Source organism: Fulmarus glacialis, unplaced genomic scaffold (genome assembly GCF_000690835.1).
Source record: "Fulmarus glacialis isolate BGI_N327 unplaced genomic scaffold, ASM69083v1 scaffold16926, whole genome shotgun sequence".
NCBI lineage: Eukaryota > Metazoa > Chordata > Aves > Procellariiformes > Procellariidae > Fulmarus > Fulmarus glacialis.
Genome location: NW_009216384.1, coordinates 37279 through 53634, shown reverse-complemented (window position 1 = coordinate 53634; position 16356 = coordinate 37279). Strand labels below are relative to the sequence as shown.

General features: G+C 36.8%; 1 protein-coding gene across 1 annotated transcript in view; it reads left to right on the top strand.

Moving 5' to 3' along the window:
• Positions 1 to 955: 955 nt before the first annotated feature.
• The window catches only part of KDM5A (lysine (K)-specific demethylase 5A), a 48033-nt gene continuing 32632 nt past the window's right edge, over positions 956 to 16356 (top strand). The window contains exons 1-7 of the mRNA XM_009579288.1: positions 956 to 1027; positions 2075 to 2197; positions 4505 to 4675; positions 5172 to 5306; positions 10525 to 10630; positions 11181 to 11269; positions 14309 to 14467. Of these exons, the coding sequence (XP_009577583.1) occupies positions 2078 to 2197; positions 4505 to 4675; positions 5172 to 5306; positions 10525 to 10630; positions 11181 to 11269; positions 14309 to 14467 (780 nt within the window). The 5' untranslated portion in view covers positions 956 to 1027; positions 2075 to 2077. The remainder of the gene's footprint in view (positions 1028 to 2074; positions 2198 to 4504; positions 4676 to 5171; positions 5307 to 10524; positions 10631 to 11180; positions 11270 to 14308; positions 14468 to 16356) is intronic.

Sequence of the window (16356 nt, the reverse complement as noted above, 5' to 3'; positions counted from 1 at the left end):
ACTAGAACTTTCCTGGCCGTTGAACGCATTTGTATTTCTCCGTGATTGCTTAGCTGTTTGCATTGCAGTGTTTTGCAGGATGCATGCGTCAGGTTGATTTGCAACCTGCAATAAGGACTAAATCAGGCACGTTATACTAACCTTACTGATTTATTATTCTTTTCCATTATTAGAAGCTGTAAATATTTTACGATTGTGCTTGAGGCCTTTATATGCTGCAGCAGTGGAAATAATAAATACTTAGTGTGGCTTGTCCACCTGGAATGGGGTGTCCTTACTCTGTTGTATTTACTGCCAGGTAGACAATCTACTATAAGTTAAGCTTTCTTAAAAAGTACTAAAAAGCTGAATTATACTTGTTCTGATGCTGTAACACAGTTTTGAGAGAGGGGGCTAGGAGGCACTTGTGGTTGAACCGACTGCTGACTGCGTTGAGAAAGTCATTATTTAAGGCTGCATTTCTGTTAAAGGATTGGACTCCTAACTGGTGGTCTTATCTTTATTGAAATGACTGTAGACAAACATGAAAAAAGTTAGGTGCGTAATAATGTGCTTTGTTTAGGGTTTGTCATTGTTGATGGTGAGAATTTTGCAATGTGCAGGATATATGGAACTTTTTTAAAAGTAAATAAATAACCAACAAGCTACAGGGTTTCTCTCATATTTAAACTCAGTATGAGGTAATGCATACTGAAATGCTTTGAACCTTCTTTTCTTTTATATTTTTAATTCTGTGAGGATGTCTTTCTTCGAACTAAAATATTGTGGGAAGAACGTTATTTTATAAGCACAAGAATGTCATAAAATTGGAAAATGATCTCGCCAGTTGTACTGGGAGACTCATTTGCTATTGGGAGCTTGTTTACTCAGACATTGTTAGGGTCTTCTGTTTTGTGCATTTTTTGAGAAATTTCTTGAAGAAGTAAAATGTCTTTCTGTCTCTGTTTAGGACTGGCAGCCTCCATTTGCATGTGAAGTACAAAGTTTTCGTTTCACTCCACGAATTCAGCGCCTGAATGAACTGGAGGTGAGCTTTTCCACTGTTGATACAATTTTGTGTTTGCACTGAAAGCAGTAGGTCTCCTTGCTTGAGATTTGCATCTTGGCAGGTTTCTGGATGGGGGAGACTTTAGAAACCCATAGACCTCATCAATGTTTATACTTGGCAGTGGCAGAGTTCATATAAAATAACTCTCCACGGCTTTGAGAAAAGTCTGGTTTTTATTTTATTACCCAAAATAACCACAAGAGTTTTTCACATTCAACTGGAAATGTCTAAAATGAATGCCAAGTACCATGTTATGTAGTAAGAGCAGCCAGTGTCTAGCCTTCAGAGCTCCACAGGCAATGAAATTTTTTTTCTTAAAATATTTACTGCTGTTCTGAAGCCCCTGGTTACCTTATATTGTCTTGATAATGCCTTTTAAGCCTTAAAATGAACTGTTTTTTTATAGGCTTATTATAGTTGGTTAATTTTACGATTCAAAAATGTATGGGAGCTTTCTTGAAAACAGTATGAGTCCCATTCTGTCCTGGTTTTTCCTTTTCTTTACAACAATTTTCAAAGCCTTGCTCTGTTCATATACCAAAACGTCATGTATCATTTGGCTTGTAAACAGGTCTCCTTATGGAAAGTGATTTGAGTACTCCAAAAATACTCAAGGGAGGAGGCCCTTCTGCATGGTTAAGGCATATATAAAAACTGTTTGTAACTCTCCCCCTTACCCCCCCATGTATATTTTAATAATTGCTCTTGTGTTTCTCCCTATAATGCTGATTTTTCGTGAGTATGCATTTTGTTTTCAAACCAAGAAATTGTTAGGTAGGAGTTTGATTTGTAGGATCTTAAATGCAGAGAGAAAAACATATAGAACTTTGTTTGTCAAGATCTTTCTTTTTATCAATATTTCTATTTCTAGGGTTTTTTTTACATGACCAAGAAGTACCTCACTTGCCAAGTTGCATTTTGAAAATGTAAACACTATAAAAACTTGTCATGTTTTTTCTCAGGACTCTAAGGTATTGTCATGCTTGTTTTGGGACATACATGTTTGTCTTCCTTTATTGATTTCAGGCGATGACAAGAGTGAAGCTGGACTTCTTGGATCAGTTAGCAAAATTCTGGGAACTCCAAGGATCCAATTTAAAAATCCCTGTGGTGGAGAGAAAAATACTGGATCTCTATGCGCTGAGCAAGGTGAATAAGCAATTGTAGGCCTTGGTCAGACAGGGACCTCATTTTTCATTCAAGCTCAAGAAGCCAAGCAACAGGGAGGGCTTGTTTTACAGCATTAATCTCATTAATATGGAGATTAAATGAGACAGTGGGGAAAAAAATAAAGTGAAAGAATTTTTAAATTGAATGGTTATGGCAGACATGTCAAGCACAGTTAAATCAATTGCCTTTTGTTGGGTTCTATACAGCATGTATTCGTTACCTTGTATTACAGCTTGAACATCCTGATGTCAGCTGGCCACTTGCTTTGTAGTTCTCCTTTTTTACATATGGTAGAGCTACAGGAGTTCAGGTGGTCTTTGAGAAGGCAGCGATATACTTGCATGTAGTTTGGCTCCTGATCTAGCAATTCTGTAATGAATTGTTGTTGTAATTGCTCCCTCCTTTCTCCCGATAGAGGTTCTCCATGTAACATAAACATGCATCTTTGAGAGTTTATAGTGTCAACTTCTGGAATAATTATTTTAATTAAATTCCAAAACAGGCTAGGCTTAAGGCTGGCTGGAAATTTGTACTACTATAGTTGTGTTTGGTGTGGTTTTTTTCAAAGTTTGCACACAAATAAAATCTCTGTTGGAATTTGCTTTTGTATTGGTAAAATATATGTACTGTTATAAACTTACCTAAGGATGGATTGTTAATGTAAATAGGTAGATTTCTTCTTGCAAGGTAAGGAATTAAGATATGGTAGAGGTAAGGAATTAAGATAAGGTAGTTCTAGTGCTTCTAGGTTAGAGCATCAGTTTCCATTCCCCATCAAGATTTCTTTCTCTTAGGTAAGTAAAAATGTAAAGATTTGAATACATTTTATTTTTAAAGAAAGAAGTCATAGTCTTTTGGATGGTCTGGAATTGCTGATAAAATGCAGAGAAAAGCTCATAAAATGTCTAAATGTCTTTCAGTATTTGGTGTGTTTTTTTTTTTTCTTTTCATGTCTATGGTAGTTTGCTCGGATATGCAGAATATCATAGTGGTACTGGGAAATATTTGGGTCACTATTATGAGCTGGAACATTTTAGTTGACTGCACATATGCAGGTCTAAGCTTACTTAGTTACTTAGTGGCTTCTCTAGCCGTTGTTCATGTATAGGTAGTTTTAGAAATCAATTTTTTACGGACATCTTGAAGATAAGTTGAAATTTAGGAATAGTTACATTTAAAATGGCTTTTCTAGTACTTTGCTGTAAAGGTGAGGAAAAATAATGATCAATAATATTGTTGCGTTATCTAAGTATAGCTATCTCTGATTATAGGAGGAACCAGAATTAACTAGTTTATTTGTCATTGTCACAATTAGACTTTTGAATTGACCTCAGTCTCAAAAGTAAACCATAAATTTCACTCCAGTAAGAAAATGTTTTTGCATTGATCTTTCTAACAGTCTGTGAAACATTAAGCATGAAATTTGGTCCTTGTGTAAAACCACGCTGTTGTAGAAATGCTATTAGTCTTACAATAGTGTAAATGAAATTACAATCCATTTGGGTTTTAACCTACTTGGCAGTGAAACTGTAAAGGGAATGAAGGTAGTGTTTCTGAGGAAGCAGCTCATATGCTGTTACTATCATTGCTTGGAGGCAAGTGGTCTATCGTTTTTCATTCTGTGTACATATTAGTTACATGTAAGCAGTGATAGTTATATATAAGCATGTGACTTACTAGACTCAAACGGATTGAAGCCAGGTGTAAAAACTGGACTGAGTTAATTGGAAGGTAAATTCAGTTTCTCCTCTTTTTACAGTAGTCTCTCTCCCATTCAGGGTTTTGTGAGAGTTTCCATAACTCTGAAGTTGTGAGCTCCAATGCTCCCTTCTGCCTGGGGTCTGTTTAATGGGCTTCACTTCTGGCCAGACTTGTGTTTTGCATCAGAGTACAAGTCTGGTGAGAGTTAACTTTTCAGTTTGTTCTGATGGTGGGGTTTGTATTCCTTCCAACATGTCATAAATCTTAACTGTTGGACTCCTCCTGTCTAGGACAGTATGCAATTTGCATTTACTAGGAAAATTGTCATGTTAAATGTATTAAGTAATGAGGATAACTAAGTGCTTAGTTATTAAAGTACTAGTCCTTCAGGAAACGAAAACTAAATTCAGGATTGTGTCTCTTTTTAATTAAAGTACTAGTCCTTCAGGAAACGAAAATTAAATTCAGGATTGTGTCTCTTTTTAGTAGAACCTTTTAACATGCGGTTGGTTTAATTGATTCTTGGTTTATGCAAGGTGGTGAGAGCAGCTCAAAACCCTTAACTTTTTTATTTATGCATTTCAGATTGTTGCCAGCAAAGGAGGCTTTGAAGTAGTCACTAAAGAGAAGAAATGGTCTAAAGTGGCAAGTCGGCTTGGCTACCTGCCAGGAAAAGGCACAGGGTCATTACTCAAGTCTCATTATGAACGGATCTTATACCCCTATGAGCTCTTTCAGTCTGGGGTCAGCCTTATGGTGAGACGCTTCTCTTTCACAATATGAAGAGAGGACCCAAACTGCATGCAGAATGCTACTTGTTATTGCATACGTAACTAGGACATAGGGTCTACGCTTTTAGAAGCTTTAGCTATGTAAACAAACCTAGAACCATCCTCCTACTTACCTGTGACAGAATAGTGCTAGAAGTTGTAACGGGACCTTGTATAGTTATTTTCTGATAGCCATTTCTTTATAGGACTGAGGCCAACCCTGTTGGGAAAGAAAACAGGGCAAAAGATGATGTGATCAGTTGGAAAGATGTCTTTTGCTCTCTCTTGATAAGCTAGCAGTTGAGATTCAGTTTCCTTATTTGAAGGGTGCGTGGATTAATTGGCCTCTTGTCCAAATGGCATGTGTAATGCTGTGTGATTTCACTCATCCTGTTTCTTAGCAAACAGAATGATTCACAGACCATGGAATGATCAGCACTGCCTGATCAATCAACCTGGTGTCCTGTGCTCTGATCCTCTAGGGCATCCAAAAGCCAAACTTGGACCTTAAGGAAAAAGTGGAGTCTGAGGACCTCAGCTCAGATGCCCAGGCTTCCCCGAAGCAGGCTTCAAGAATGAACGTTGTGCTGAAGAGAACCAGGCGCGTCAAATCCCAGGTACCCCTCTTAATTGGCTCTTACAGACAGAGAACAGTTACTCCTTCCTTCAGTGCAGCAGTGTTGGCAGTGCAACAGCCTTTGTCTGGCTGTGGGAGCCTGCTGAAAGCACCACCGGGAAGCAGTCTTTGTTTAAATAAGATCCGGAGAAGGATATCTCTCTGAGTCCTGATTTGCTCTGTTTATCTAAAAACTTTCAAAAGCTGCTTTTTGTTTATTGACAAGTGGCCTATGTACCTTGGTAGTGAATATACCTATGAAAACTAAACAGATAAAAAGCCATTTGTGAAATGATGTTGAAGTTTCTGCTTGTGCAAAGTTCAAAAAGTTTTTAAAAACTTTTTAAAATATGCCATTTAGTTATATGAATGCAAATACGTGTCAGTAAGTCTCTATTCATTGTGGAAATTGCGCTTGGGACTAATTATCTCAAGCTGGATAGACTGTTTTTGTGAAGAAATAAAACAGATATGAGGGCAGATGCGCAGTGATGGCTGGAACTGTATAGGATTTCCATAGTTTTTCTACTGAAAAGCAGTTTATTTTCTTCTGGGTTAGTGGTGTTATAGGAATATCTGGCATTCTACTAGGTGATATTAAATCCTGGGAGTTTCCCCCCAGTAAATCTCAATTCATACTGAATCACCACCATTTTAAATGCTATACCATTGGAAATAATCTTGGAGGCTTGTCCTGATGGCCTCATTGATTCTATTGCACTATTTAAAGCAGGACTTCACCTATTGACAAAGATTTCTATTGCAGGCATCATCCTAGGGCTCTCTACAGCAGGTCTAGTGGTTCCCTGCTGGCCAGTCAGGCAAACATGGGTGAAAGCTGGTTTTCTATGCAACAAACTTACTACTTGCTTGATGCCATTCTAGCCTTATTTTAAGCGCCACAAAGTTTTTTCAAATGCTCTTAAACTGATTTTTTTCAAATCCATCTTTCTTGTCACTGAGATATTTGAGTATCCGTTATAAAATGTCATCTTTTTCTCTGATGTCATGATTGATTTAGACTAAATTGTCTTTTTGGTCTGTTTTCTCAACTTAGTGAAGCTGACGATGTTATTTATGGTAGTCATATAACAATGCATCACACGAGCAGTCCCAGGCTGTGATCTTAACCAGGTCTCTCAAATCATGTGCTGTCCAGAAAAACTGAGAATGCTGCAGGAACTGCAGCAGTCATTTGTTATGTGGAATTCTGCTTTGGATTTGAATGAATCTTGTGGGGTAATGCCAGTATGACCTTTTCCTCATACATGGTATAAAATTGTCACTGTGTTATTAAGATCCTGTGAAATCTTTTCTCCTGCTGATTTCAGTAGAATAATGGTACTTCTCATTTCTCCTTGTTGGAAAAAATGATTCTGTAGTTATACTGGCACAGTATAGCTGCTTCATTTCATTTAAAGGGGCTGCATTTCGGAAATAAGAGAGACGATTTTACTTGGATCATCTGTGAAAAGTAAATACATATAAATACCTTTTATTAGCCCTTTAGCCACGATATCTTGTAAGCATTACAGTTATTAAAATGGCTGAAATGAGTTCTTTAATACAGGAAAAACAGCTTACTTGCATAGCCAGGAGAAGTATTTTTTGGCTGTGTTGGAAGCTTGTGTAATTCTCTTAAGTCAACTCTGGAACTGTATTTAGAAACAGAGATTTGTCCTCAGTAGCACCAAATGGTAGAAGTGTAAATATCTGGGAAACGATGAGAAATTTTTCCAGATTTCAGTGCACTTCCTTATTGTAGGCAGGACTCCGTTTATTGTTTGAAGTGCATACCTGGAATTGTACCAGAGATTGTATAGATGGTTTTCAGAGCACAGGTAAAAATTCAACTAATGTAAAAACCTGCTAAGCAAGTGTCGTTCTGCTCTAGCTGAAACATCTAAATGATCTGTGTGTAGTGGGCTGAGTAGTCCAATGCCTGGGTAGTGAGCACGGATAACTACACTGACCTCTGCATCTCAGAAGATTTTTTCCAAGTGCTAAAAGTACTTTCCAAAAATGCTCTGCATCTTCTTCTTGCAGATAACTTACCTAAGAACGGGTGATGAATAAGAAAGCATAACGATAGTAATCAGAAATTACTAAAATAAAGATCCTCAGCAGTAGAAGGGGGTGGCAGATGTTTGAATTTTTAGAGAAAGTGAAAAATGAAAGAAAATAGTGAATGAGAATTCTTCTTTGTGAAAGATGGGTTGGGAATCTTTGGATACTATGATCAAATGTCAGTTGAATACGTTTTCTCTGGATAGGAAGAGGACAATTTGGTGATGAGAGATTCTGCTCAAAAATAAACTTATTTTTTTTCTGAAGAAAGCTATCACAAAAACTGGAGAAGGACAACTGAATTACTAGAGGCTTGTAAAGAAAAGGACAACAAAAAGTAGAATGAATTCAGATTAGGAAAAGAGAATATCCTTAAGGAAAGGTTAAATTTAGGAGAATGCTTCTTTCTTAGAAAAGAATAGTATTTCTTCATAGATGATCTGTTGGGGTGTATTTTAACTGGCAAGGGATTTGTCTAATGAGGTTACTTCATGATGACTTCTGGTAGAGAAATGCAGCACTGAAACAAAAAGATAATGAAGTGCTATCTTTTCAAAGGATATTAACTTAAGGTCCAGAGAATTTTCTGAAAAATTAAACCCAATTCTAAGTAGTATATCTGCTCTCAGGTTTCCTTTACAAATTTGGTTGATTGCAGAATAACAGAATTAATGAAATAAGCTTCCATGTCTTTAATTTGAAAGATTTTCTTCCATGGGAATAATTGTGTGAAACAAAAGAACCCTGGGAGATGCTGACAAATACCCAAAACACGTAAATATTTTGATTCTTGATTGTAACTGTTCTGGTTGGGGGTGGAGGGGTGGGGATGCAAATGTTTCAAAGTTGATGAGGGTAGGGCAACAGAAAAAGATAGTATGTGAATTCAGTGTAACTGTATCATGTTATTAGGATTCGCCCATATACAAGAAAAGCCTTTGGGTTGTACTTTCAGTTGTGAAGGTAAAAGAAACAAAAATATGTCTGCATCCTTCAGGAAAAAGAGGAGCTGCAAGTGGAATCGCAGTTTAATCAAGCTCATTTCACTTACGTGGAAAAAATATAATGCAAAAATGTGATGGAGTTTTGTGTTGTTAGCAATGAGAAAATGGCAAGAAATGCAAGATTTCTGCTTCCATGCGTTCACAGTTTTGAGTTTGGTGTTGTCACATGGTCTTAAAGGACACCGCAGGAAGACTACTCATTGATGCTTCTGAATGCTTTTGGTATTCAAACGTTAAACTATCAATATACTGGCAGTGTTCATGAGGTTATATAGGAATCTGATTTTTAAAAAAGATTTCCATTTCAATATGCAGCCTGTTCTTTTTGAAAACTGTATAGCTTGTTCCACCTGAGCATGAATGGATTGCATCTACTTAGGTTTAGTGGAATCCAAGTAAATCTGGGCAATGGAGTTTGGAAAATATATTTAGGCAAGGCATTTTTAAACAAGGCTATAAAACTGAGGGGGGGTTGCTGCACGTCAGTGATTTACCTTTAGCAAATATGATAGTAAAATTATTTTTCAGGTATCATTGAGAAAATTACCTTAGGTCACAATAGCAGGAGAGAGAAATTGTGGAGATCGTTCATAAATGTTGCTGAAATGATGCAAAATTGTACTGTGCTGAGAAATGTAATATGGGTTGATTCTGTCAAGTTCTATTAGTTGAGAGAATGGATGAGCTGTTAATGAATTTCAAATGGGAACTGAGGGACTATGAAGTCTCCAGGTGGTAGGCTTTCCTGTACAGCAAAAAAGTCAGTGTTTCCTTATGACCTGTTAGCCAAAAAGTGAGGAATTTATGAGAAAAATTTGCCAGTTAGTGTGCAATTTGAGAGTGAGATTACAAAGTTGGTAACGTATATCTAAAGTGAAAATAATTTAATAGCAGTAGAATTCGTAAATGTGCAAAATTAGAATATCAGCAATAATCAATTTGGAAAGATGCTGACTGGCATACTGCATACACAATTCAGTGGGAACAGGGACTCTAAATATTACTAAAAATGCCTTAGACTAATAATGCCTAGGAAACGATATCTCTTTTAATGTGTTCTGGAAGCAAGAAAAACAACTGGTTTAGACTGAATAAATGGAAATTATCTTCTTTCTTTTAGCTTTACTGCAAGTGCATTTGAACTTGGGGTTTTTTGTTTATTGATTAAAAACTGAACGCACGTCACCCCAAGGGAGCTTGAAATAATGTATCAGGCCATAACTCTGTGTAAAATAACAGGTGAAGTATCATCAGTAAGTTACTTGAAGGTAACCTTGTTGGAATTAGATTTGCTGAGATCTTTTAAGATGAGTGAATTTCAGGAGGAAGATTGCAAATGATGAGAATTTAGTGGTCTTCTATATCAGCTTAGAAAGGGTTTTCAAAGGATAAGGAGGCAACGTAAAGAAAAATACCAAGGTGATTGCATTGGAGATAGAAACAGAACATGGAGGTTCTTTTTGCTGTTAAGTTGGTGGCAATGATGTGGGACAGTGAGGTAGGTGAGTAATGGGAAACAGGAAGACGTTCAGTTGAACAGGACACTTCAGGAAACATCACTGTCAGGGACATGGGGTTGTCTCCTAATGGGTCTTTTCATCTCTGATTTTGAGGTTGTTGCAAGGGCACCATGAGTAGCTGTGATTTCAAGAGTTGTACTCATAACATTTCATCACAAATAAACCCAGGAGCAGCCAAGCTTAAGGAATTAGGTTGGAACTTACTAGTGTCATGTGTATGTGTCTACTCAAGGAAGCAGATAAAAAAATCCTGTTAAAACAGTGGATGTGTTAACATCCAAGCACGTGATTGAATCATGGTGATTTTGGAAAATACTGCTGTGGCATTCTTCTTACTTATTTTTTGCTAAATGTCAAACCTAGTTCTCTTATTTGCTGTATAGGTGACTTTCTGTAGTTTATCTGTAATCCTAAATGTAAAATAATTTGCCAAGTTGGGACAAAAATTCTGTCTTTTATTCCATTTGCATTATTTGTTCATTGGCTTTAGGAACAGAAAATCATGTCTTTTCATGCCTCTGTTTCCTTTCTTTTGATGAGCTGATGTTGTGAGAGAGTGGAATATAAACAAATTATGAAGAGGCCTGGAGGGGAAATATTGATGATATGGTCTTGTTTTTATTTCTAGGCAGAGGCAGGAGAAATGAGTAGAAATACTGAACTGAAGAAGCTACAGATCTTTGGAGCTGGACCCAAGATGATGGGACTGGCATTGGGAGCAAAGGATAAAGAGGGTAACTAAATCTTGGGCTCATCGCTTTGTAAAATAACGAGGCTGTTAAATCTTTCTGCGTGTCTCTAGAGACAACATTAAGTAGTAAGCAAATCATTATAACTGGAAAAAGAAAGCTAAGTATTCTAGGGTTTCATTCATGAGAGAGATTTACAGGGTGCTTCATGTAACTTGGCCTAGTTTCAGCTCTTTATGTATTATATAGTAACAATAACAATTAAGCAGCTGTTGCATGATCTGGGTGACTGGAAGGGGAAACAGGATTTGACAATACTGAAAGGGATCCTACCAGCCAAGTGCACAAATTGAGTGTAATTCACTCTGTTTTGTGAGGCAATTAGGATCACCTGTGAGGATAAGCAAAATATGTTTTCCTAATCCTTGTTTATTTTAGGTTGGCCAGGTATAACAAGGCATTTTTGCTTTCTTTGGACTGTCAGATAGTTTCTGATATGAAAGGCAGGGTACCAGGCTGGACATCTGTGGTGTTTTTGCAAGTTAAGTCTATCTTGATGTGATATTAATAACATTTAACTTTATTTTACTTCAAGATGAGGTGACACGAAGACGCAAGGGAACCAGATCAGAAGCATTTGGAATGCAGATGAGGCAACGCAAAGGAACTCTTTCTGTCAACTTCGTAAGTTTGATTCCTTTGCTGTGATTTCTGATAATAAGAAATTAATTGATTTACTAAGATTTTTTTTTTTCTAAAACACACCCCCACCCCACCCCTCAAATAGATGAATGGATGGACACTGCAGCAGATGATACTGTTATGGGAAGAATGAACAGTATTTTGAAAAATAATCTATGCTCTAGGTTTCTGTTTTAATCTTTCGGACAGGAAGAATGTTGCAACGTGAAGGTACTTGCTGATCATGGGTTTGAGGGCTTGCTTTGCCACACACTTCTTGCATGACTTCAGTAGCTCACTTTCTATTTGAGCTCCCTTTTGTAGAACACTTAAAATACTACTTCTTTTCCTTAAAAGGTATTTTGAGGTGCTCCAGTGCTTCAGGAGTTTGTTTTTTAGCAATTCCAGCTTTCATGTCTTTTCTGTTTTGAGTTTAACTAGTCATTATACAAGTCCATACAAGAGAAACCCCTAAGGGGAAAAATGAAATGTTTAGTGCTCTGATGTTTGACCATGGAAAAGCAGTGTATAGTTGTTCTTAATGTCTTTATGACTAGCATGACTTTTTACTTTTAAAGTGTCATAATTTAGCATGTGTACGCAACTGTGAATGAAGATGCATGCTTTTAATGTCTTAAGAATTAGACTCTTCACTAGTAAGCTGTTTTTCTCTTAGCCTGAGAACACTTCAAGAGCTTATTTTAAATTTCAACCATAGAAGGACAAGGCAACCGGAAGTCTCTAGTAATCATATTTTTATATGTGGAAATGCCTCCTGGGAAAAAAAAAAAGTGGGAGAAGTTGGATATTTAAAAAACAGATCATTGTGCCATTGCAGCTAAGTTAGAATTTGTGTGACTTGAATTTTTTTCAGTTGTACTGCTACTTCTGAGTATATGGTGTTCCTGGGCTGTGTAAGTGTTCTGACCATTTTGTTTAAGTATACTTTTAATTTAAAAATATTTTGTCTAGTCTCTCTTTCTTTATAGAAAATTGTATTTGTTTACTCTTTCCATTTACTCCTATTTATAAGGAAAAATGATGAAAATACTGTAGCAGCAGAACTGCTATTTTGGAACTGTATTGCTGTAACTATAACCTTGTGAAATTCTGTGACTTAGTACCATTTGGTTCCACGCTTTTTTATACTTCAAGAGAGATCTTCAAGGAAAGCAGTCTTTGAAGTGCAGAGGTGATACATTAGCCTTATATAACTTTCATCTGAAAAATACTGTGCTGCAGTTTTGTTTATACTTCTCCCTCATCCATTTATCTTTTTGTGAAATGCTAACAGTGAAATTTATTTTATCTGTGTGAAATGCTAACTGTGAAGTAAAATACACCTTTTTCTTTTTATCCCCTCCCCCTTGATAAATATGGTTATATATAATCATAGTCTTACTGTGTTTTGTTACATGGCTAGGAGGCTCATTTGTGGCTATTGTGTAATCACAGATCTGCTTGTTGTGAATATGTATTTCAATGCAGTCTTTGTATTTGACAAATCATCACTTGAGCTGACATAAAAAAGATTGCGTATGTTAATATGAATTTGGAGAGGAGAAGGTAGCATCAGTGATAGGTAACTAGTGAGTGTCATAGAATAGCCTCCTCTTACAATCGCTGTTTTAACGCATTTTTAGTTTTGGGAAGAGAACCTGGAAATGTCTGCTAAGGTACCCTCCTTCTGTTTTATATACTTGCAACAAAAGCAACTAGTTTGATGTTTTAGACAGACATGATATTCCATGAGGGTGCGTGCGAGGATTTTTTTTAAAAAGGGGAAAATAATATGTCTCTTAATAGAACTGCATTGTTTTTTAGAATTGTTTCGTAAGAAACCTGAGCAATCTTCTTAAGAAGTATATTATTGCCTAGCTAGGAAGTTGCATACTTAACTAGGCTGGTGTAACCAAGATGGGGTTGACATCAAGTATTAACACAACTGTGTGAGCCTAATCAACTGAAAAACACATGGTTTTGTGACATCTTGATGAAAATAACAGACCCCCAGAAAACAACCCCACCACTTCTGGTGGTATTTTGAGCTGCGTGAAGGAAATATACATAGTCTGAGTTGCCCATTGACTAACGGGAGTTGTAGCAGAATTTGGAGCAAGTGTTATTCATGAAGTTCATGTTGTTATTAAAAATTTATACATAAGATAATTTTTTAGCTGTGATAAAGTAGTACACAGTTTCTTCATTTAGATTATGTTACAGATCTTCAGTGCTATATTAATGTTTATATTATATTAAAAGTCCTTTGGACAATATAGGAAGCAACAGCAAAGAAAATTTGAAACTTTGTTGATATGGTTTCCTCTTTGGTCCCTGAGAATATCTCCCAGTGAGTGTTGTTCTTGTTGAGAGATTATCTTGGACAGACACCTGTGAAAATTATTTGGTGTTGTATTGGGATTAATACTTCTCTGTTATCATTTGGAGTTTTTATCCTTTATTTTGGAGAAAATGAGAAAGACGTTGGTACCTTTATATGCAGTTTTCTTCCCTTCCCTTTGGGTTTTTAGATTGAAATCTGTAGGTTTGTGGATTTTGTTATCTCTTCTTTTCCATTGCAAAGATAATCACTGTACTGTTGCAAGTGATGGCGTGTATGTTTCTGAAATAGTTTTTGGAGATATTCCTCAGCCATGTGGTCTTTGTAGGGATTTAGTTTGAATTGTTTTCCATGATAGAGGCCCAAAGAGAGGGAGAGCATCAAGTTCTAAAAACTGTAACCTACCCTTTTGCCTTAGAATAACATGAATGAGATGCTACTTTGAGTTATATGGAAAACAATTGTCCAGCTGAACTGGATAGTTATTTTGCAGCACCCAAAGTCCCCCTGCCTCCTACATATTACTGCTTTGGGAAATTGAAGCATAATCGTTCATTATCAGTGCTTCTCAAAAACCAGAGGAGACTATGTTCATATATCGGACTTTAGGATTACATCCTTTGTTCCTTAGTTTAAGGAAGGCAGGTTCTGGATGAGAAAACTTTTTGTAACTACTTCCTTTTTTTTTCTTTTTTCTTCAGGTTGATCTGTATGTTTGCTTATTCTGTGGCAGAGGAAATAATGAGGACAAACTGCTACTGTGTGATGGATGTGATGACAGCTATCACACTTTTTGCTTGATTCCTCCTTTACCTGATGTACCCAAGGGTGACTGGAGGTGTCCGAAGTGCGTTGCCGAGGTACAGTTCAGAACTACTCAAGCTTTGTATGTGTACTTGTGTTCCTGAAAAGATCAGAAGAAGATCAGTTCAGCTCAGTGCTGTTCCATCTGGGTAGAAGCCATAGTTTTGTTTGGAATATTGTCAAGATGAGCTGTGAATCTCCAGCTGTTTTTGGTTGATGAGCCGTAAGGAGAGAGAAATGTTCCTTCTAGAGCTTGGGCATAATCTTTGTTTATTATACAGCCATGTGACAGCTAAAACTTTGGCCTTTGTATGCTAAGAGCTGAAACTCAATTTGATAAGCTGGTAGTGGGAAATTAGGGTGAGAAGTAGGGTTGTGATAGATGTTTCAGCATAATGGTGAGACATTTTGTAAACTGTGAAGTAATCAAAGTACACGATTTGGGCATAACAGGGAGCTTTGATTATTGGGAAGTCATTATGGCATTGTTTAGAATAGCTTGTGAAAGAACTAATTTAAAAATTTGTAGCTATTTTAGATTTGGTTTAGACTAAAAAAGGAATGGTTGAGGCTCTGAAAGTGGAAGCTAGTTGAATTTCATTGTTCAAAAAAGAAGAGCTACCAAGTTCCAAGAGATGATTGATCAACAGCCTAAAGGCAGCAAACATCATTTGATTGGCTTGGTATTTGTCTTAAGAAAACAAATTTTGCAGGCTCAGGAAATTGGTAGATGTAGGATTCAGAGGAAAAAAGCTTACTGTTTTTAAATCTGTAACTTTTCTGACTGGCTTTAACTTTTTAGACCGCCTTTTTTCCAAAAGGGGCAGTCAAACACACACGTGTATATGCCCACACATCTCCCACATCTCCCACACCCTTCCCAGCTGTGGGCTTCTGCTGTTTTCTTTATGGTGCTGTATGAATAGTTGTGCAGTCACATCATGAGGTGGATCAGCTCGCTGGTCTTTAACCCTTCACCAAGAGAGATTAGGTTGTCAGATAGACTCCGGCAAATGGCTGTTGTGAGAGAGGTGGAAATTTATAGTTACAGGCAAGGGAAAAAATGCAACGAACCCTTTGGGTTGCCGCTTACGGAGTGGATTAAGCTGCTTGTTTATTGTTCCCTTAAGAGAAAGCAATAAAGGAGTATTAGCAAAATACAGCAATCCAATGTGGAGGTAATTTAGAGAGTAGTAAATATAGTGACAGCGGTGGTTTAAGAATGTGGAAACTCACAAGAAATTTCAGTACTATTTCTACTAAAAACAGGGATACGTTGTTCCCAAGCAAAAAAATACACATGTAGGGACAAAATCAGGAAAGTTAAGGTGCTAAGTAAGTTGTTACTAGCAAATGATACAGAAAGTACTTGAAAAATTCTGGAAATACATTGAAAATAAGAGGAAGAAGAGAAAAAACATAGCTATATTATGTAATGGAGACTAAACAAATAAGAGCAGAAAGATGTTTGAAATGCTCAGTAGTGCTTTTTGCCTCAGTTTTTACTTTAAATGTTAATTGTGCACAGATATTTAATGTAATGTTAACAACAGGGTGCTGGAACAGAAGGTAGGAAGAATAGGATAAGGACTCTTTATATGTGTTCAGGTCAACATTGTTTGACACTGTTTACTGGTGGTGTAGATTCTCTGTTGCAGGCTCTATTTAAGAACTACTTTGACAGATGTTGGGCATAGTCTAAGGATAGTTCCTCTTGAAGAAAAAGAAACTACTGATCTCTTGAATTCCTTTCCGGTCCTGTTTCTTTATGACTGAACAGCTGATTATCAGATAGTTCTATGTCATGTTTGTGATCAGATATGTCTTGTATATATAAACATTGTGTCAGATACAAAGGGGTTGAAAAGGACACTGTAGAAATGGGTGGGGAGGGTAGCTGAAATGTGAACTGGTATTTTTTGCCCTCTTGGGATGATTGGGGATA